The sequence below is a fragment of the Gigantopelta aegis genome, chromosome 3 (genome assembly GCF_016097555.1).
Source record: "Gigantopelta aegis isolate Gae_Host chromosome 3, Gae_host_genome, whole genome shotgun sequence".
Lineage (NCBI taxonomy): Eukaryota > Metazoa > Mollusca > Gastropoda > Neomphalida > Peltospiridae > Gigantopelta > Gigantopelta aegis.
Genome location: NC_054701.1, coordinates 63,179,427 through 63,203,324, shown reverse-complemented (window position 1 = coordinate 63,203,324; position 23,898 = coordinate 63,179,427). Strand labels below are relative to the sequence as shown.

At 36.5% G+C, this 23,898-nt stretch overlaps 1 protein-coding gene across 4 annotated transcripts in view; it reads left to right on the top strand.

The window, feature by feature from the left end:
• Positions 1-23,898, top strand: part of LOC121368409 (neuroglian-like) — a 156,724-nt gene that overhangs the window by 78,695 nt on the left and 54,131 nt on the right. For all 4 annotated transcript variants that reach the window (XM_041493121.1, XM_041493122.1, XM_041493120.1 and 1 more), the window contains one exon: positions 22,403-22,520. In XM_041493121.1, coding sequence (XP_041349055.1) covers positions 22,439-22,520 — 82 coding nt within the window. In that variant the 5' untranslated portion in view covers positions 22,403-22,438. The remainder of the gene's footprint in view (positions 1-22,402; positions 22,521-23,898) is intronic.

Here is a 23,898-nt window from a genome sequence, read left to right as displayed (position 1 = left end):
TAGATTCTCACTGGTCATGGGTGACCAGACAGTGTTGTTCCGCATCAGCTGGCCGTGGTTTCACAAATCAGCCGCAGGCTGCTAAATCTTTCAGAAGTGATCTCTAAATGTTACGATCATCTCTGGTTGCTCTCTGGTCAGCTGATCATGGGTGTCACTTGGAGATCAGTTAGAACTCAGCTGGAACTAACTGGCCCCCCAGTTTGACAGACACCGATCCTAATTGAATTAGACAGCTAAACACACAGCACATTAAGTGAATTACATTGTCTGTTTAACATGTTCACTGGTTTTGTTAGAGCTCTTGTGGGAAGGACATGTATAGTTTTCTTTTCTAAAAGTATCTGTATTTTATTTTATTTTTATCATAAAGGCGTGGTTCAAAATTTTGATTAAAATGTTTTGGTGTGATGTAAGTGTTTGTAAATTTATATATATTTTTAAAAATCAGCAAAAGAAAACATAAATTTTTGTTTAGAAACCGAATACTGTAGTTATTATTATTAAATTCATTAATATCAGTCAGGTAAAGTATACAAAGAAATATTAGTTAAATATGTGAAGTAGAAAATACTTCAGTAATATATGTATATACATGTACATGTGAGATTATATAAATAAGATAGTTACTTTTTAATTTTATTAATGCATGCATTAAAATATAATCATATAATATAGTTACAAATGCATTGAAAAACAAAATAAGCAAAAAAATAAAAATAATAACCTTCCAAAAACATAATAGATTTTTAAGAATAATTAAGATGGTTTAGGTTTTTCAGAATTTATTAATACCTTAAATCTGTTCATTTGACATATTTATTTGTATAACCATTCGTTCTTACAACCACTCCTAGTACAAGCAGGAAATTGCATTTTGTAACATGCAAATTTTTTCACATTGATTTGCAAATGGGATTCCAGTGAATAATGACAAGACAAATTGCGGAGTAGGACCTTAGCACAGTACTCGGCATATGGCTTGATTTGGCATCCCGTTGTTTTGTGAGCCATTTACAAGCAGCTACATGCAGCCCAGCACGCTGAGTCATTGTCTGTAAATCATTATGTGTCCTTGTCGCCATTAGAATATTGTTCCATACATGGAATTAGCACAGAGGGCTTGTGATCATCAATAAAATAAAACAAACAGCCTCTGATGAGCTGTTTTAAAGCATGCAACCCACCATCCCAGTTGGAGTGTGTGTGCGGGCAGAAGCGATTGACATAATCATTGTTAGAGAATGGAAAACTATAGGATGGAGGCTAATATATTAGCTGTGGCAAGCCCATGCAGCCATTCTGTCACTTGGGATTTGTGGGATCTCCGGCAAAACCTTGTAAAATACAATTGTGGAACAAAGGGCTTGTAGTTATTTGTGATTAATGAGAAAGAAATTTAGGAACAAAAGAGTTTTGCAGTGTTGTTAACAAGGGTTAATACCCTGTTGCTTATTTTTCTTTGTGTAAAGATATTATTCATTGATGTCAAGAATTTATTGGTTTGTCCTAGAGGGTTTTTTGTAGGGGAGGTCATATAAGGTGAGGACACAAGTTAGTATATTGTGGAAATAGCTGTGAGTTTTTAAATCTCCACATTTTTAACTCTGACTATGTTCATATTTTTTTCAGTGGCATGATTTAAAAAATAATAATTGTGGTGGACATTTTTTTAATATCAAGGGTTGATATTGAAGGACTGTTCCAGAAGACATAACATATGAGTGCTAAGCATATATATTTGCTGACAGCTTGGTAATAAATACAATGACTCAATTAAGTTTTTACAGAATATACATATAGCCTTAGAATAAGCAAGAATTAACATTGGATTGATCTTGTATGAGAGAAATTCAGCAAATTGTGTACTGAAATATCCATGAATGGGCTGATAAGTGCAAATTGATGACAGATTAACTTCATTGGAATACAGACCACCTGGTACCAGTTCTAAATAAAAGGAGAAGATTGTTCATCATGTAGATTGAATGATACATATTTATAATTTCAATAATATACCTGTATGTAATGATAACCATGCCATTTTTTAAAGGTTGACATTATTTTTATCTTCTTTTTATTTTAATTTTTGGAGTTGGAAGGGGTTCTGTAAATTTCCACTATTGTGTCTTACATACATATAGGCATTTACTTCTAAATCAGTTTCAAGAAAATACTTGACATATTTTGCAAATGGCTGAAACCAAATCCTTTTTAAGGTGGGTTCTGTTTAGACTGGAGTCAATGAGTAACTAGACAGCTCACACAAGGTGAAATCGGCTTTTTCATTATTCTCTAACTTTGTCACCTGAAAAGAGGGTTAAATCGATATATTGATATGTCTGCAGGGTGTCGGTGCAGAAATTCAATAAAGCAATTAAGTTTACATCCAGTCTCCGTGTATTTGAGATGGGTGTATTGTGTACCCAGACAATGACCCAGTGAGCCAAGGTCAGACTTCCATGACAATATCAAATTTTACATTCCTTTGTCATTATGTTTTTTTATGTAATATTTTCAAAACCTCAATACCAAACTCATGCTTTAAAAAATTATTTGAAAAGGAGGTGTGTGTGTGTGTGTGTGTGTGTGTGTATATATATATATATACACATAAACACATACAAACACACACACACACACACATACACAGTGAAACCCCTCTAAAATGTCCAGTATTATGAGGTACTTGGTTTAGTAAAGTTAAGTTCTTTACTGATCTAAAAAAAATAGGACTGAAAAATGTCTGGTTTTGAGGGAATTCCTGTTTACAGAGGGTCCGGTTTTGAGAGGAAAGAAAGAAATGGTTTATTTAACAACACACTTAACACATTTTATTTACGGTTATATGGCGTCGGACATATGGTTAAGGACCACACAGATTTTGAGAGGAAACCCGCTGTCGCCACTACATAAGCTACTCTTTCCGATTAGCAGCAAGGGATCTTTTATTTGTGCTTCCCACAGACAGGATAGCACAAACCATGGCCTTTGTTGAACCAGTTATGGATCTACCCATTGAGCCTTGCAGAGCACTCACTCAGGGTTAGAAGTCGGTATCTGGATTAAAAATCCCATGCCTCGACTGGGATCCGAACCCAGTACCTACCAACCTGTAGACCGATGGCCTAACCACGACACCACCAAGGCCGGTGGTTTTGAGAGGTTTCACTCTGTGTGTGTGTGTGTGTGTGTGTGTGTGTGTGTGTGTGTGTGTATAATTATAAAAATAGTAGATTTCAAGCAATATGGATATACTCTGTAGTGTTGGAACATGCCATTAAATTATTAGACACAAGCTACTTCAGAAAATCAGTGCTATATTCTAGTACATATTCTAGTATATATAGCTGATTAGGTTTGAAAAACAAGTATTGTATACAGTAAAGATTGCTTTGAGAGTCTGATATTTTAATTAATACTGAATTATCACAGTATTAGCTACATAGACAAAGGAATAATTGTTTAAATTTGCCTGATAGTCTTTCATTTTTTTTTTTTTTTTTAAATGTATCAGACAGCCTCAGCTCTAGTACCATCTGGCATGGCCAAATTCCCTGAGTGATTGGGATATGTACTGTTCTTTGATGACACATTAATATTGACAATTAAAATGTGTAATTTAATGCTCTTTAATTCACTTTGTCTTTCCGCTATCTTGGGTTTTTGTATTTCTCCTTCCTACTTTGTCTTTATATCGATCTTCTCTCTTTGTCTTTTCCTTTCTTTTCTTTTCCGTAACCATATCATTTTTAACATTAACATGAAATATGTTTTTGAACACTAATAAATGTCACCACGGCCAGTGAACATGTGGATCAGAATATTCCTGTTAATAGTGTGATCCCCTCGAGTAAAACCTGACCCCCCTTCGGGGACACCTAACACATCAGAATGGTGGACTGAAGAAAAACTGATGAAGATAATGTGACCCTTTGAAGAAACTGTGTGATTACCATCACTTATGAAACATCTGCTGTAGTTTGTTGCTATTGTTCAGCTGCTACCGCCAGCAAAAATGGGTCCTGATGTCACGGGACCACTCCCTCGATCCCTCCAGCACTTGTGACACATTAACATTGTCCTCCTGGTAGAAAATGGGTCTGTTATCGAAAGGAAATTACACCAGCAGTTCTTGTAAAGACACTATACAGCAATGGGGCTGCAAAGACATCCTGCATGACGGGATATGCTAATAAAATGTCATCTGCTGCATCTGATCAAAGGGGTACGATTAACACATGCAGGAATCTCCACACTTTGGAGATGGTGCCAGGAATTTGGAACATCTGCCTGGAGGTTTATGAAAAGGTCTAGCCCAGGAGGCACGTGGCTTTAATTGCTGATCTGATCTCTGAAGAGGTAACTAGATACATGGAATTACAAGGTAATGCACCGGTAATAACTATTCGGTTTGCTAGCTGTTAGTATAGAAACCGGTCTAAAAAAAATTCTTCTATAACTCCAGTATAGCTGGAAAGTTTATTGTTGGTAATATATGTATCAGCAATAAATGTTTTCAGATGATATACAGATAATATACAGTTGTCTGAAAAAGTAATGAAATAGACATACACGTGTATAAGAATTTACAAGGTAAATAATGCACTGGTAATAACTGTTCAGTGGGCTGTTAGTAGCTAGTAGAAACCGGTCTGATTCATTTTCTTAAACTCAAGTTTAGTTGGAACATTTACTTTTAATAAATTTATATGTATTCTGAAAAAGTAACTAAATGTGTGTGTATAAGGATTGCACGGTTGTTGGTCTAATGTTTTTCCTGGAACTAAAATAGCTGGAGTGTTTATTGTGATATGTTCTCTGACAAAGTAACTTGATACTCATACACATGTCTCAGGATTTACCAAGTAATACACTTGTTATACTTGTTTAGTGGGCTATTAGAGGAAACTATAGTCTTGTTTTCTTAAACAAGGTTTAGTGCAAGCTTTATAATTGTAATACTATATGGCATCAAAGCTCTCTGAAAAGGTAACCATTCAACCATGGACCCAAAAAATAAAGTAATGTCTATATACTGCAGCCAAATATCTTTCCCAGCATCATGAAGCAGAAATACCATTCACTCTTCATACATGTATTTCCTCATTTTTTGCGTATGACACTGTCCAGAAATAATAATAGAACAACTGGCAATAGCTTTGATTGAAACTTATTTATGCTATAACATTGGCCAATTTTGTTTAAAGTGTTTTTCAGGTAACATTTTTGCTTGACAATCGTGGCAGAATGTCGTGATCATTTTGAGGAATTGATAGCCAATTGTGACAGCTAATTTAATATTAAAATTTGACCATTTTACCAACAAAGAAAATCACAAAATATTTGTATGAATGACTCAATATTTGTTTAAAATGTCTTTTAAAATTGTTTTTCTGTAAAACAGAGCAATTGGGAATACTGGCTATAAAAATGGGACATCTGGCCACAAATGATAAATGCAATTTTATCTCTCTCGCGCGCGTGTGTGTGTGTGTGTGTGTGTAATTTTTAACATTAACTGCTCAAAAATATACAAATAGAAAAACTCATGAAAATAATACTCACATCTGTACCATGTCATGTGTGGACATTATTTTATATATTTACTGCATACATATATATTCTCTGCAAATGTACCAAATACAACAAGTTATATATAAGGGCTTTTTCAAAAGGATAGGGGTATGACACAATTGTTTTATATAAACCCATTACCCACAAAATAAAATTTTATTTAAACCAGTTGGAAAATACATGGGGATAATAATTCAGTCAAAGAGAATCATGAATATGTATTTATTGGTTTCATGCTATAAATTTCAAACTTTTATATTTATTATTCAGATGGAATATATACACTACTAGATTGATTTATTCACGGTTTGTTTAAAATGGCTACAAACTCACGAAAGTTCCTTTGTCCAAATATGATATATAGCTGGATTTGGTAAATGTATTTAATAAAAAAGAAACCTGATTAGTAGAGAAAGAATACATTTAATAATTCTTCATTTTATGTAGCTAGGATTTGAAAAAAAGAGAAGATTTAAGCTTATTACGAAACAAAATTTGCTGTGAAACGATTACTGACCTGAATTGCTATATCTACTTTGTGACAGTTTTAGGTTACATTAAAAAAAAAAATTGTTGGTGAGCATCTCATTTCATTTACCCAAAAGGTCCCTGACCATGATTTTAAAAAATATATTATTTATTGTTTATTTATTTAATAATGTCATTCTTCAAGGACTAAGGGCACTGTAGAAAATTTCTGAAAATTGCATTTTCTTAGAAATATTAATAAAAAATGAATTTATCAACATGAAATATTGAGAATTAAGGCTTCCTGTGATGAAGTTCTTGCTTTGTACAATGTATTCCACTTAGTTTACAAAAATAAAAATGAACATGTTCCTCCGTGTTTACATTTTTGGAGGAAAATGAGGCTGAGCAATTTGACAGTTTTATGAACAAATAATATGTGTAAATCAGGAAAAACGGACAAAATGTAGGAAATTGTAATCCATCAATTCTTCAAACAGAAAACCAGCCCAATTCATTGCGGTCATAAAATGGAAGGAAAAAGAAATTGAATTGGATTTTCTCTGTGACCAGTGTTCCAATGGCCTGTTAGAAATGGAGTTCCAGGTATAATGGAATTGTCTTTGAATAGCTGTCTGAAACTGTGTTCCAAATAATAGGACTTGTTGATGTGTAACCATCTGAATCATGCTGGAATAGGTCAGAGTGACCGAAGAGAATGCCGATCTGCACATTGTGCTCGTGGAGCATATAAGCATCAATGTGAAAAACACATCGTGCAAGTGTGCAAACAATTTGAAGATCTTTTCAGAAACATTTACCGACAGGTGATGCAGATTGCACGTCCATGTCTGTTTGTTTTAAGTGTCAAGCCCGCCTGTTAGATTCATTATTCCATCCACCTGTATGCGCTGGGAACAGTACCGCACTTATTGCTTTGGCACATGCTTGCTGCTGGTGAACGTCTATTTGGTTAGCATTCCTAATTGTATTATTTATGTTGATTCTTGTTTGCATTTATTGTTCCAAGAAATGTCAATATTTAGGGTGTTTTCTTTTATCCACCTGCAGATTTCGCTGTTTATCGTTTTTATGAAAGGCAGGTGAATGGTGTTTAACACTGGTAGATGTGATTTTGAGTGTAAAAAAGAAAGAAAGAAGGGAGATGCTTACTGTTTGCATGCTGACCTGCAAGAGAGTTTTGAAGTGGTGGTACATACATTGGAAGGGTGATTATAATGGTGGCATGTAACTATCAGCAAGCTACACTGGGAATGCAAAATGTTTGAATTATAGATGTTCTTAAGTGCAATTTTCAAATTAATGGGGATTTTTGTTGTTGTTATTTTAAAAGAAGGGAGTTATTGAAATGTAGGTTGAAAAGGAAACCAGACCTCAAACATGAAAAAAAAACTTGGGGGGAGGGAGTGTTTGTGTGTATGTGTGTGTGACTGAATAAATAAATGCTCCCCTAACTTAGATTATGGGTATTACCAAATAAATTCATATGTTAAGGGAACTAAATAGTACTCTCCTTGAAGTAGCCTAGAGTGATGGGGAGCGAGAGTAACAGCTCCCCTTAAACGGCGAGATCTGGAAGTAGCCTAGAGTGATGCGGAGCGAGTGATAAGCTCCCCTTAAACGGCGAGATCTGGAAGTAGCCTAGAGTGATGCGGAGCGAGTGAATAAGCTCCCCTTAAACGGCGAGGTCTGGAAGTAGCCTAGAGTGATGCGGAGCGAGTGATAAGCTCCCCTTAAAACGGCGAGGTCTGGAAGTAGCCTAGAGTGATGGGGAGCGAGTGATAAGCTCCCCTTAAACGGCGAGGTCTGGAAGTAGCCTAGAGTGATGGGGAGCGAGTGATAAGCTCCCCTTAAACGGCGAGGTCTGGAAGTAGCCTAGAGTGATGGGGAGCGAGTGATAAGCTCCCCTTAAACGGTGAGGTCAAACACAGTCTTGAAGTAGCTTAGAGTGATGGGGAGCGAGTAATAAGCTCCCCTTAAACGGCGAGGTCTGGAAGTAGCCTAGAGTGATGGGGAGCGAGTGATAAGCTCCCCTTAAACGGCGAGGTCTGGAAGTAGCCTAGAGTGATGGGGAGCGAGTGATAAGCTCCCCTTAAACGGTGAGGTCAAACACAGTCTTGAAGTAGCTTAGAGTGATGGGGAGCGAGTAATAAGCTCCCCTTAAACGGTGAGGTCAAACACAGTCTTGAAGTAGCTTAGAGTGATGGGGAGCGAGTAATAAGCTCCCCTTAAACGGTGAGGTCAAACACAGTCTTGAAGTAGCTTAGAGTGATGGTAAGCCAGAGTGATAGCCCCTCTTTAACAATGAGGTCTGGAAAACCCAACTTAGAAATAACTAAATTGTTGACATTCAATGTACTTTTGAAGTGTGAAAGAATGATATACATTGGGGGGATGTGTGGCAGGGTGGTAATCATCAAACATACAAAAGATGTACATGGGGGGGGGGGGGGAGTAGAATAATCCCAGATTTTGTACATGTTCATTATGGATGGCCCCTTATCTGTTATAGATAATTGAGAAATTTCTATCAAGTTGTTTTAAGCTGTTAAATTAAGACATAATATGTCATCAGTTTTGAGGTGAATTGGTTTAATAGTTGACATGTTAATATATACTAAATTTGGCCATGCATATTTTGGGCATACATACTTTTGGGCACAGTGTCTGTCACAGTGATCAACAAAATCATGTCTAAATCCCTGCTAGATATGTCACTATAAATTCTGTCAGTTTAGTTAACATGCATGGAGCTGTGCTTTTCATAGGTTGTTTTGAAGGGTTTAGTCATGCTGTTGATCCGAGGCACCGTGTATTGGACGAGCTCACCAACAAGTAACCAATCTGGCTGTGTTTGTCCAACATGGACAGCCTCGTCAGGTCATCTCTGCCGTGAATTGACTTAATTCATCCAGGCTCCCATCTCCCTCACACACAAATCGGTCTGCTGGCTCCTTCCTCTAGGCTTTCTATCAAAGACAAAGGATTTATTGATTTTTTTTGGTGATGTGTCATTGCCAGCGTTTCGAAACCTTTTGAATGGTATACGGCATAATTATCAACAAAACTTGATCAGCAAACCGTTTTTCATTGTTGATTGTGTCAGGAATCGTACACTGGCTGGTCTGTTGAATGGAGGTTGAAATCCGTGCCTTGGCTACTTTGTTGGTTTCAGTGCTGTATTACTACTAGTATATTAAAGGGACATTCCTGAGTTTGCTGCATTGTAAGATGTTTCCGACTAATAAAATATTTCTACAATTAAACTTGCATATTAAATATGTTTTTTTGTTTAGAATATCAGTGTCTGTATATTCAATGTGTTTCTGGTCGTCTTAATATTTGTAAGAAGTCCAAACTGGATTGTATTTTCAAATAATTTCATATGTACGAAAAAAAAAAAAAATGGAAATAAAATGAAATTTAACCTAGTACAAATATTAGAACGATCAGAAACACATTTAATATACAGTCACTAATATTTTATACAGAAAAATATATTTGATATGTGATTACGATCATTAAAAAGTCTCTGTTAGTTGATAACATCTTAAAAATTGCAGGAAACCCAGGAATGTCAGCACATTTTTCACAAACATTACTATTTATGATCTCTTTATTTTATAATCAAAGAGTCATAGATCTTTATAGCAGCATGGAATACAATCTTCTATTTCTTTCAGTTAAATTTATTGTTGTGTTTATTATCAGTTAAAGTTCAAAAATATTTTGTTGTTGCATACCAACATTTTTCGTTTTCTCAGAGTGAGAGATTAACATTATATATATTTTTTTTTAAATTTGAATTTACCTGCTTTATCATGGTAACATAAATTACATAACAACTGAAAATGATACTTGAATATAAGGAGATCATGGTGTTGTATTTATATTTAATAAAGAGTTCAACCTGTCAACAACATTACAAGATATCATCAACAATCCATCTATGCAGTGTGTAAATTGATATTTTTACCAAAAGAATACAGCAGGATAAGGGTTAACACATACTTTGACACATACCCATAAGAAACATTATGCTACATGGAGTAATTATCATTATACTAGGGTCAGACTGCCAACTTCCAGCACAGAGTTGGCCAACTTTCTGCTCTCACGACTTCTATGACTGTCCAGTTGCTAATCTGAGTGCTCTTACAAATTGATTCTCGTCGTATAATCTTAGTTGTTAATATGAGTGCACCCATCTTAAGTCGGGAGTTGGGGAAATTAAAATGCAACCTTTGAGTTGGCCAACTTCGTCATATCAGTTGACAGTCTGAGCCAAGCACTAATCATTCCTTTTTCTGAACCAAACTTAATTTTATCGTGATACACACGATTGAGTAACTTTAAGAAATAAAATTTGATTAATTTTTTAAAAATAGTTTAGTGTTTTATACACATAAGATACTTAAAGATTTTCACATTAATTTGAAATGACAAATTAAATTACAGATTACTGCTTCGATTAAGATTTCCCCCCATATTATTAAGCGGATAACTTAAAACTCTCGATAAGTTAAATTACTATTGACATAATCTTCACTTCAAATCCTACATATTAAACAATTAACCTTTATTTTTATAACTTTAGCTTCGGCTCAACTTGTATAAAAGTAAACTTAGCATATTTCCAAAATAGCATGAGCACTGTCAGCATTTCTGCGTGTTTATTTCCATGTTTGTAATAAACAAACTTGAACATTCTTAACCAGATAACTGTATAAATTGGAAACATTCTTAAGCCAGATCACAATAAGCATTTAATTCATTGAATTCACACTCGGTGTCAGACTTGACGCTGCCCTTAGATATTTGCCAAAGGCTTCTGCGAATTGACACAGGGCAGAGTTAGCTGCACTGAGAGTTTGTATGATTCGCCCCCAAACCAACACAATTGTGTGTGGACCAGGTGTTAGCGGGACGCTGTTATTTATGGCAGCTCTTTAGCTTGTTCACTTGTTTGTTCAATGGATACGACATGCTGTCCTCTTGTTGATTGAGATGTCAAGAGATAATTTGACCACAGTACAACCTGAATCTGGCAACAGCCATCATCTTTACAAGGAGAAGAGTGGAGATGTAGCTCAGTTAGAGTGCGATGCATAAGTTGCTGGATCAATCTTTTTTTTTCTTTCTTTCTTTTTTTTTTTTTTTTCTTTTTTTCTTTTTTTATTATCCCAACCAGTGCCACACTAGTGCATCAAAGACTGATATTTTTCTGTGTTATCTAATATCAAAAGTGATCTATATATAATTACTATGTCTTCCTTGGGTTGTTATTGAATAGTGTATATATACTTTAAAGGTTCAAACCCTCGTTTCAACCCATAAAAATGGACACTGAGCTTTTTGGACATATTTTAATTAGTGATTACAGATGCAATCCTTAAGAGCTTAAAGGGACAGACCCTAGTTTCAACATGTGAAAATTAACACTAAGTTCAGTTAATCTACAAACCCAAGGCATAAAATTTAATTTTTGTCAGACAAACGATATGTCGTTTGTGTCGTTTTAGTGTTTGCACGAACGATTTTCTCCAGTGGTTCGATGACACAAATGAAAAGGTTAACCGGCAATGGTAATCAAATGAGAATCTAAGATCGGCGATTTTCGTAGCTTTTCTCCAAATTCTTATTATAAATACTAAATTATTATTATTATTATTTGGTATGCTGGGACTAACTTGAAAGCTGCCATTTACATTTCAGCACACTACCCCATCGGTTCTGTTTCAGGGGAGTACTTGTTGGCGCCAAACAATAGTCTGAACAAAACAAGGATTTCCGGGTCTGAACGGTAAGACCCGAAGTTCTGCGAATCCTCGATCGATCCAATCGATGCTGCAACTCAGTGTTTCATCATGTTCTAATTTCCACTTCATTATTTTAAAGTCCCTTATTAAACGTACTATTTTCTTGGCTGTACTGACTTTGTAATTGACTGCGATGTCGAGTTCAAACGGATACATTGTTTTTTTCTCACACCTGCAATGCTAGGCCTGTTCTCTTATTATTTTATTCCAAAAATAGTTATATTAGCCAAAACACGTCAGTTTACATTTTCTGACGAGCGATTATAGTTTTTGCACGAACGATCTGTCGTTCGTGTCGATATTGGTTTTGCATAACCGACAGACGAACGACAAATCCTACGTGCCAAATTTATGCCCTGCAAACCTGTAACACATTTGTATAACAGTTAAAAGAGAGTGAAACCAGAGTCTGTGACTTTGAAACAGTGAAATAACGTTAAACATAGACTAAAACTCAACTCCATAACTGTTATTTCTCAGATGCACATGCGTTTTTAAAAATATGAAAAATGCATTTTGTGGTACGTGTATTAGAAACACCAGGATGACCAGAAACACTTCGGATGTACGGAAATGGATAATCTAAACAATAAAATATAAGCAATGTTTGATTTCAGTGATCATGAATGCTCTAATAGTGAAAACTATGCCTTGGTGTTTAAAAGCTAGGGTCTGTCCCTTTAACAAATTGTGATTCCTATCATTGTTATAATTTGATTGTACATGTATTAATAGACCACAATCAGGGAACATTTTGTTCAGTATTGCATTGCAATTCTCTATGCAGGTTTCAGAGACCACATTACAATTCTAAAACAGTAGTTGCTAATCGATTTTCAATTGACTAAAAATGTCGTTAATCAAGATTTTGAAACCAAAATGTCCATTGGCATTTAGTGGCGTAACTTATTATACCATTCAGGTATTTATGAAATAACTAGTTTGATTTGATTTGTCTTTGGGAAAGTGCATGTGAAAGATCCCTTGCTGTATTGTTTGAAGGAGCCTGTGTGGCGGAAATGTGCTCTCTCTCTATCTCTATCTCTCTCTCTCTCTCTCTCTCTCTCTCTCTGTCTGTCTGTCTGTCTGTCTGTCTGTCTGTCTGTCTGTCTGTCTGTCTGTCTGTCTGTCTGTCTGTCTGTCTGTCTGTCTGTCTGTCTCTCTCTCTCTCTCTCTCTCTCTCTCTCTCTCTCTCTCTCTCTCTCTCTCTCTCTCTCTCTCTCTCTCTCTCTCTCTCTCTCTCTCTCTCTCTCTCTCTCTCATATATCCAAGAATCAAAATAACTATCTATTAAGACTCCAGCTGGTGTCCTTAAAGGAATATTTCTTTCCTTTCCAAACATTCCAAAGTGCCTGATTTCCAGGGTACTTTCAATATAAGTAGTGGGTATGTATAGGTTTTCAGGGTACTTTTAATATAAGCAACGGGTATGTATAGGGTGTGAACTACTGGTCATCAGGACAAATGCTGCGAGCAAATGGTGGTTCCGAGTTCAAACAGATCAAGTTCTTATGAAAAGAATCTTGTCCTCATAGGTAAATTGTTATCCAGCTTAACCAAGTGAGCGTTGACAGAGGCATACTTCACAGGTGTTTGTTTTGTATAGACAGATCATGCAGGCTATTTGAACTCGACCCTTGTCTGGAAAGGTCTACCGGTCTCGATGGTATGGTGGTTAAGCCACCAGAACCAGGCTGGTAGGTACTGGATTCACCTCCTGGTACGGGCTGCCACCCAGAGTGAGTTCATTGACTTAATGGGTAGGCGTAAGACCACTACACTGACTTCTATCTCACTAACCACTACGGGGCGGGACGTAGCCCAGTGGTACAGCGCTCACTTGATGCGCGGTCGGTGTGGGATCGATCCCCATCGGTGGGCCCATTGGGCTACTTCTCGTTCCAGCCAGAACACCACGACTGGTATATCAAAGGCTGTGATATGTACTACCCTGTCTGTGGGATGGTGCATTTAAAAGATCCCTTGCTGCTAATTGAAAAGAATAGCTCGTGAAGTGGCGACAGTGGGTTTCCTCTCTCAATATCCGTGTGGTCCTTAACCATATGTCTGATGCCATATAACTGTAAATAAAATGTGTTAAGTGCGTCATTAAATAAAACATTTCTCTTTTTTTTTACTAACCACTAACAACTAACAGTACATGATAAAGCTATGCAGAAAACTTCAGTTCAGTATTTTGAGGCATGGTGGGGGGAAAAAGTCCAGAAAACTGTATGTGGGACAGACGGACGGACAGACGGACAGACAGACAGATGGACAGACGGAACCTATAGACCCGTCCGGTTAGATTGGTAGGAGACAAATAACAAATTTCATTATTCACATAAGGTATATATAGTCACATCTGTCTTGTGCATAGACACTTAACACCACCATTGTTCCAATCATCATCTGGACAAAGTATATTGATTCAGGACTAGGGGAAAAAAAATCCCTTAGTGTGGTATTAGTTTTACAAGGTATTGGAAAACTCATTTATTGCCTGACCAAGTAGTCGATACGAGGTACAGGACTCCAGTACTGTATGCCTTACTGTCGAGGATAATGAAATCCACCATGACTGCCATTTGAGACTGGGTGTATTGAATAATTGATTCACTGCTACAGCAATTAGTCTGGCATTTTCACCATATTGTTATCACTGTAATAATCTAGAGCTATTAAAAATAAAAAAAAGAGGGAAAAAAAAAAAGGTTTCAGCTTCCATCATGGAAGCACTCTACTACTTTTATTGGAGATTGATCGTTCAAGTGGGTGTTGGCACTGCTGGTGCATTAGCTGTGGAAATTGAGATAGGTTGTTATGCCCGTCTGCCAGCGTGACCTCATTACAGAACATTGTCCTCAGCTTTTACAAGGAATTCAGATTTCACATAATGGAGTCATATAGCACTGGTAGCTAAAAATAAAGTTTGCTTTGTGAAATAAATAATGTTTTATTGAGTGCCTTTCTTCTATAGTCTGCATTCATTGGCAAGAAAGTTGGAATATAGCTCAGCGGTAGAATGCCTGCTTGAGGTGCAATGCATTGTATAATGGACTATGCTTGGTGGACCAGTCTCTTAATGACTAGCTGGTATGTTATGTTCTGTCCTTTCTACTGAAAAGTTTTGGTAAAATATTCTTTGTTGTTGTTTGGTTGGAGGAGCTGTAGATAGCTGCAGCTGGCTTCCTTTTTCTATCTGGGCGGGACGTAGCCCAGTGGCAAAGCGCTCGCTTGATGCGCGGTCAGTTTGGGATCGATCCCCGTTAGTGGGCCCATTGGGCTATTTTTCGCTCCAGCCAGTGCATCACGACTGGTATATCAAATGCCGTGGTATGTGTTATCCTGTCTGGCGGATGGTGCATATAAAAGATCCCTTGCTGCTAATCGAAAAGAGTAGCCCATGAAGTGGCGACAGCGGGTTTCCTTTCTCAATACCTGTGTGGTCCTTAATCATATGTCTGACGCCATATAACAGTAAATAAAATGTGTTGAATGCGTTGTTAAATAAAATATTTCCTTCCTCCTTCCACTTTCTATCTATAGACCAAGTGTCCAAATAGTTGCTAGACAAAAAATAGCAATGGTTTTAAAATGTACTGATGATTTGTTGAACAAATATTCATTTCCTTTTAAAGCTGCACACCCTAGTTCCATCCAGCGAAAATAAATTATAATTTGGTTAATCTACAAACCTGTAACACACTTAGATCACGTTTTTATCAAATGGAGTGAAAAAGCAGGTTTTATATCGATAAATACCATGGGAATCCCCATGTCCCAATTGCTTGAAATAATTTTGAAAGTTAGTATTCTGATGTCACCGGTAGAAGCACAACAATGCTTACGTCACGACAAATTTCACAGACTTGGGGTGCGTTCGTTTCACCTCTCCTGGACATGTTCCAACTGTTCTGTCCTGGTTATATCCCCTCTCCAGATATCGTAAGACGTAGCAAAATTATTGGTTTTAAGGGTTTGTAACGTTTTGTATTGAGACACTTACTTGTCTAAACTTTATTGTTACTGAAAATGTTCACGAACTGTGAAGAAAAATCTCACAAATGAACAACAACAAATCGGATGTTGATTGCGCGAACCGTGCACGAGAAAACAAACCGAACCAAAATGATAACGGTCACGTGATATACCAACATCTGTGACATTGAAATGGAAATATCCCCTCTAAAAATAGATTGGACCTCGCTTGCTTAACGGTTTTTTCTCGACAACACGTTTTGTGAAGAAATCCAAAAAATGCATTTCGTGGTTTTACAAACATCAGGATTACCAAAAAGCACTTCAGGTGAATGGAAATGTGTATTCTAAATAATAAAATGTAAGTAAAGTGCAATTTTATTTGTGAAAAATGGGGTTTAATAGCGAAAAACAACGCCGTAATGGTTAACAAATAAACGTAACTAGGGTGTGTCCCTTTAAGGCTCATACTTAATTTTATAATGTGGAAAGCAGTCTTTGCTTCACAAATTTTAATCTAGAAGCAGTTTAAAAAAAAAAAAAACTTTTAAAATTTGACTCAAAATTAGCTTTTTTAACAACAATGCTGAAGGTGAAGTAAACATGGATAAAAGTTAAGATTTATATTCTTCTTAAAAATGAGGTATTGTCAATATATTTGGAATATACTGTAAAACAAATAAGATTAAAAACAAAATCTGCTGGTTATCAGAAAGAATTTTGAGCAGCATTTACTACCTGCTGCCTATCAGTTTTCATCCTTGCCCTTGGCAAGATAGAGCTCTGGTGCACATGGCAATTGAAATTAAGAGTGTTAACCACATCTTTTGAATATAGTGTAGAACATCTATAAAAATGACTGACCAATAATCGTTTTTAAAAAATGTGGCAGCATTTAAAATTACCAGATTAATTTTGTCCTTGTCTGCATCTGTTAGTATGTCTGAATTTCTGTCTGCTCTTTCAATCAACTTAATTATTCTTTCTTCCATCGCGAATGGCTTAACTTGCCTCACATTGATTAATAGATTTCTCTTTTAAGTAGAGTGGGATGTAGTTCAGTGGTAGAGTACTTGCCTGACGTGTAACAGATCAAGGGATAGATCTCTATCATTAGATGCATCATGCCATTTCCTTTTTCAAACATTGGGCCTTGGTTCTTGATTGTTGTGGGGATTTTTTTTTTTTTTTTCGGGGTGTGGGTTTTTTTTTTTTTTTTTTTTTCAGGGGTTTTTTTTTTTTTGGGGGGGGGGGGGGGGAGTTGGGGTGTGTGTTTACTATTAGTATTCAGGGACTTGCTACCAACGTGCTATTCCCTCTGGGGGAAAGTCACAAGACCTCAAGTTGTATATATATACTGGGATTACAAAGTGTGTTAAGAGTATTGTCACACGTACATCACTTTCCTTTTCATGCAGGTATTAAATATCTTCTTGAGATGGGTTTTTTCTTCTTTTTAAAGAAAGGCTTTCATGTAGATTTAGTGGTGATAAAGTCGGCTGTTAAATGCTGTAAGTGAGAAAGGGTGTCTCTACGATCATGTTTGTTTGCCTTTCATTGTTGATCAGATTTGTGTGTCACTTGCGTTTGGGTTTTAAAAGACTTTCAATGGCTGCTAAAAGATTAAGTAAAAGTAGTGTGTTGTCAGAACGGCTTTGGATGAAATGTGAGCTTTGCATGCAAATATTTGTATGTCTTTTGTCAAAATATTTAGCTGTGTGCATCTTCCAAACCAAACTGAAAATGTCCTGCCTTCTAAAACAAAACCTATTTTAAAAACAGATGAAATTAAAAATATGTCACAATACCTCACCTGTATATGGAGGAAATCATGATTGACTACTTACCTTTTCTGGCAAAGACTGAACTACAACATTTTAGCTGCCAATAATGCCACAACTTAAAAGTTCAATATAAATTCTGAGCATGAAAACTTGCATTTTGCAGACTATGTTTGATTCTGTAAGTTCGCTTTAGTTTGATGGGTGGACTTCATATTCTGTGATATAAATTGCAGACTATAATGACATCTTATATTTAGAAGTACATCAGCATTAAATCAGATACAACTATGTACATTTATAGTTGTACACAGTGGTAAATACATATGCAGGTGTTTTTGATTTCCTGTTGGTTCAGGGGAAATGTATGTCATAACAGGTCATAACAGGTCATAACAGGTCAACACATTGAGTACACCCAGCTCTGAATTAGAGGTGGAATGAGCTTTATTTACTATACTGCTGGAATGTTTCCCATAGCTTTAAATGCCTGTTTGCCATATGACCAATCATTTTGTTCATGTGTTTTCATATATCGGTCAGTGTCCATCCATCTACCTGTTCATCTGTCGATCCATTGACTCAAATGAACCCATCCATCCATCCATCCATCCATCATGTCCATGAACATACACTATTTGATTTATTTGCCCATCAGGTAATCCATCCATAATATGGACCCACCTGCCTATTCATCCATCCATCTATCCATCCATCCATCCACCAACCCATCAATCCATCCTTCCACCCATTCATCCATCCATCCATCCATCCATCCATCCAACAACAACCCATCAATCAATCCTTTCATCCATCCATCCATCCAAACACCCATTCATCCATCCATCCACCCATCCATTCATCCAAACACCCATCCATCCATCCATCCATCCATTCATCCATCCATCCATCCATCCATCCACCCACCCATCCATCCACCCATTCATCCTTCCATCCATCCATCCACCCATCCACCCATTCATCCATCCATCCATCCACCCATCCATCCTTCCATCCATCCATTCATCCATCCATCCAAACACCCATTCATCCATCCATCCATCCATCCATCCACCCACCCATCCATCCATCCATCCACCCATCCAAACACCCATTCATCCAAACACCCATCCATCCATCCATCCACCCATCCACTCATCCAAACACCCACTATCTAAACACCCATTCATCCATCCATGGATCCAGTTGCTGTAAACATTGAACTTATTAGTTTTACACCTGAATGCATATGCTAACCACCAGACCCACTGTGACACACTACATCAATTCCTAATTACCTTTGAAGAGAAAATACATTGATATCTCGTATGAAAGGAGTCTTACTCTTTGATTCCAAAAAGAACCTAATGGAGTGTGCACCTGTTTGGAATATTTGCTATAAATGTTACTCTCGAACTGCGTTTGACGCGGCAACATTATTACAGGCTGCAAAATAACGTGGTTTTGAACGAGTTGTATGTTAACTGGTATAATCTGCGGGGAATCCACAACTGTCGGAAATCAACCATTATGATGTGCTCAGATGGGTGAAAATTTGTAAATGTCACTGAGACCTAATTGCATACAGTGTATTAGTAGAGTCTGCAAGCCGTTGCTTATTGCTGGCAATATGCAGGAGTTTCATGTAATTTGTTTCGTCTTCTTTTTTTTCCTCTTTTTTTCCTCTTTTTTTAATTTTTTTTATTAATTTAGATGAATGGAGAAAAATTACATTTAGTTAAAAAGAAATGACTTTTAAAAACTAGAAGAATGCAATTGATTTTTATTTGATTTTTTTATTGATTTTCTTTTATTTGATTTTTTTTGCGGGGGTAGGGGGCTTTTATTTATACTAGTCTTTTGGAATGCACTTAGCAAACTGATTTTTTTGTGTTGATTTTCCCATAATAAGATTATTGCAAAATTAAAATCTGGGGTGGGTTTGGGAGGTGGGGGGTGGGTTGTGGTATTTGCTTGAGCGATTTAGGAAATGTAAACTTGCTTCTTCTTTTTTTTACTAGTGTCTGTATTTTTTGGCAAGTGGTAGAGCTATATTTGTATAGCCCAACATTTGGAGTTGTTAATTAAGCATTCAGAGATGTCGATGGGCAGCAACTCCTTTCCTTTCAATCTGGTGCTCTCATTTGAGCAGCACCACTTCGACAGGCCTGATTCCTTCTTTGAGATACTTTATGATATCTAGGTCAGGCCGATTGAGTGTAACAAGTCTGAATTGGTACCAGTACACGAACAGCTAAAGATAGCAACAAATCAATACACGGCCTCATGCTCAGGAACACTGCTAGAGAACCATGGAACCAAAGTAGACCCCTGTATTAATTCAGCTAAAGCAGTTTTCAGGAACTCTTCATCAGTACCCAAGTTGATGTGTCTGTTTGGATTAGGTTTTCCTATTCCTGCCAGTGCTTAATGACTGGTATATCAAAAAGTTGTTGTATGGGCCCTCAAAGTGTTTGTATCCCCCTGCCAGGTTTTCTTCCAAAAAATTATTTGAGGGTATATAATAAACAACAAAACAGACCATTAGTGGTTTTGGGTTTGAATTTGGACTAGGCATTTCATGCACTTAACAAATTTTAAACAATAGTTCTATTACTATTGTGACGGAACATGCTCTTAATTCTTTTTGCCTGTGGCGATAGTAATTGTTTTAGAGGGCCATGTGCAGTTTCAATATGCACTTAAGCCCAGGTGGGCACTTTGTTACGTAATACCTCCGCGTGACCGTGGTCGAGCTGTGCCTAATACACACCCAGCCCAGGTGCGGAGGCCATGTGGCCAGTAGTTACGTAATACCTCCGCGAGTGCAGTTTTTACGACCGTGATTTTGGCGACTAGGCGTCATCAAGTCTGGCCATCTAAGGAAAATTGTCGTCTTGGTCGCTGTGGAAATATCACTTGTAAATAGCTAGGGTTTTAGAGATATCAGGGAGAAACATATTGGAAGGCTTCCAGGGAACGCGTCCGTTTGGACTTGGTAAATATTATTTCTGCTCTGTTGTATAACCTTGATGTGATTGATGTGACTTTAAAAATGTTAATACTGTATTATACCAATATTATTTAGACGGTGCTGCCGGTAATCTGACGCAGTAAACTGTAGGCTCACTGTTCTAAATATATATAAAGCTTAACCAGCCATCCTAGAGGACCTAGGTAAACTGTAGGTTATTGTCTTTATTGTAATAGGTACCAGTATTAATTCCGTATTACAAGGTTACTGAATGAGTAGTTAATTAAAAATTAACCAGTTAGGAATAGAGTTGTAATTCCTTTATTAATTAAGTTCTCCTGGAAGTGTTTCTCAATTATCACATGTGTGGGTGTTGTGTCACGGTGAAGTGATTAGAATATTGTATAAACTAGACACCTAGTGATTAACTAATTAAGTGATCAGTTCTGGGTTGTTGCTATTTGTTGTTGTTAATTAACTACTACGGCAGTACATTTGTCAGCGTAGATTAATACAGATTCCAAAGTGTATTGTGTTTTTGTTGTGTTTTCTAGTGAACTAAACGTGCTATATTATATATACTTTATATAAGATCTTATCTCTGTTCATACCTAGAGACGAGCCACGCGGGTATATACTGCCCGATACAGAGAGATCTAATAGATATACCGTTAGGAGAGATATTTGGATAATCGTGTTTCATTCAGTTACGGGTATTATAGGATCCCCGTGACAACTATCATCTAAATAAAAATTATAAAAAATATATCCATTAATTTCCTAGATTTTAGGGTATGTAATTTTACTCTGTTTGCTACAAACTGATAATAAAGAATAGCCTGTATGGAAGTTATAGGTTTCTTGAAGAGTCGAGGAGCTTGTGTTGTTTCTATAGAAAAATCTCTTTAAATCGGACTTGTTACTTCGTTGATAGATGTCCAGTTTGTAGGGATTTCACTGTATAATAAAAACAAGAATTTAGTGAAACCTCTCCTATTACTGGTAAAGAGTTGCCCTTCTTTAACTGCAAATAAATTTGTATTCTGAACAAAACTGATTTGTTATAATACGGCATATTCAAAGTTTATATTCTTAGGGATTTGTTTGGAGAGTTGTTTGTGATTGGGTTGGAGGATTGTTTTATTGTGGTGTTGGTGGGTTTTTTTATTATTATTTGGAGTGGGGGTTAGGGTTGAAGTAAGATTACATAATGCCCAGCATAAACTTTAAAAAGAAAAGAAAAAAAGAGTGTTTTATTTAATGAAACACTCAATACATTTTAATTATGGGGTAGGACTTTACTTTGGCACTGTCACGTATAAAGAACGTTAGAAATAATTATAATAAATAGTTAGGGTTAGTGACAGTGCCAAAGGAAAGTCCTTCCAATTATGGTTATATGGTGTCCGACATACTTGTATGGTTACGGACCACGCAGATAATGAGAGAAGAAACCCCCTGCTGCAGTGAAGTAGGCTACACTTACCAATTAGCAGCAAGGGATTTTTTTTATATGCAGCATCTCACAGACAGGATAATACATACCACAGCCTTTGTTACATCGGTGGTGGAACAATGTCTTGACACAAGTAATAGCCCAATGGGTCCAGTGATGGGGATTGATCCTCAGGTGAGCAGTCTATAGTGCCCCTTGTTTAGTTGTTTTTTGTTTTGTTTAGTTTTCTTCTTCTTCTTTTTTTTAATGTTATAATATGTTAATTAATATTTTATGGAATATTATGGCATATTTTTCTATATATATTCTTGTTTTTTGTTTTCAGGTGCTGCAAATCGCCTAGCTCAATGAACAGTTCAAGATGATAGTCCGGTTACCATCTATTTGTTTCCTCCTAGCCCTCACGGCTAGGTGGGTTTTTGCTCAAAGTGCTCCACCAGAAGGTTTGTATACACTTTTGTTTCTCATTTACTAAGTGAATTAGTTGTTTTTCATTACATATTGCATTTAGATTTTAAAGGTTGAGTTTTAATTGTTTTTGGGGCACATCAAGTGTCTTGGTTTAAATGCAGAAATTAGGGCACCATGCAAGGCAGGTTGAAGGGGCACCAAGGCAAACGTTCCTTTAAAAAGAGAGGCATGAAGGCAACTTCTCAGCCAAAAATGATTTTATCTTAATGCCTTAATTGGGCTCTGGCTTATACAATTTGTTGGAAACTGATGCCTTTTATCCTTTTACCAATTACAGTTTTACTATTTCTTACATAGTATTATTATACAACATGGAATGTAGGGAAAAGGCATGGTGGCAAACCAGGTAGGGCGCCACCGAATTTTGCTTGCTGTTGACAATGTCTGATTTTGGGGGCATAATAGCAAGTATGGAGGGCAACAATGACACATGCCATCATTGCCATGGTAAAATTCAAACTCTTTAAGAGTTGAATATTGTTTTATACATATTTAGTTGGTGTTTTTTGTTTAAATGGCAGAAACTTGTCCAAATATATAAGTAATTTGTTAAGATGTAGCATTTTTTTTACAATACAAATGTGTGTTCTGTTCCCATTTTGTTAGAATTTGTTATTGGAATGATAACAGAGAGCTTTCATTTGCACCTGGTTAGTGGAAAGGAACTATACCATGTATTTGTGACTTTTCACCCGGAAGCTCTAATTGTACACATGTTCTTTTTTTATTATATGCAATCATGAACAGACAGACCCAAATTCTCTTAAATAAAAGTATTTGACACATAACTGATGATAAAGCAAGATAGCTTAGTGTTTCTTCATTCACTTGATGTGAATAATATATATAATCCGGTCTTCGCCATGAGCAAGATCAAGGCGACCTGAAGATCACGCTCGTTACATGATGGCAGGTGAACAGTCACACAAAGTTTCAGATGAAATTCATTAACATGTTTATTGCATAGCGATCAATTTGCCACTCTCATAAAAACATTTTCAGGGGAGTGTGGAGGGGAGCAGGTTTGATCACTAGCTTTTCCTGGCAAACTGTTATCTAGTCTGTTTTGATGTCTTATTTTGGTTTAAAAGTTGCAGCTCATAACCATTTCTTGAAAGTGTAGTTACAAGTGAGATAATTCCCTCTCAGTTCCATTTTAAAAAAAGATAAATTTAAAGTTATATGTTATAAGTTTGGTTTTCAGTATTTGTGCTATCTTTACTGTTACTTTTTCTCATTTAAAATATCAGTGTCTGTATTTACAAGGTGTTTGTTGTTGTCCTAATGCTTGTACATGTATGGGCACTTATGATTTAGATTTTTTTGTATTATGTACCCTCAAATTATTTT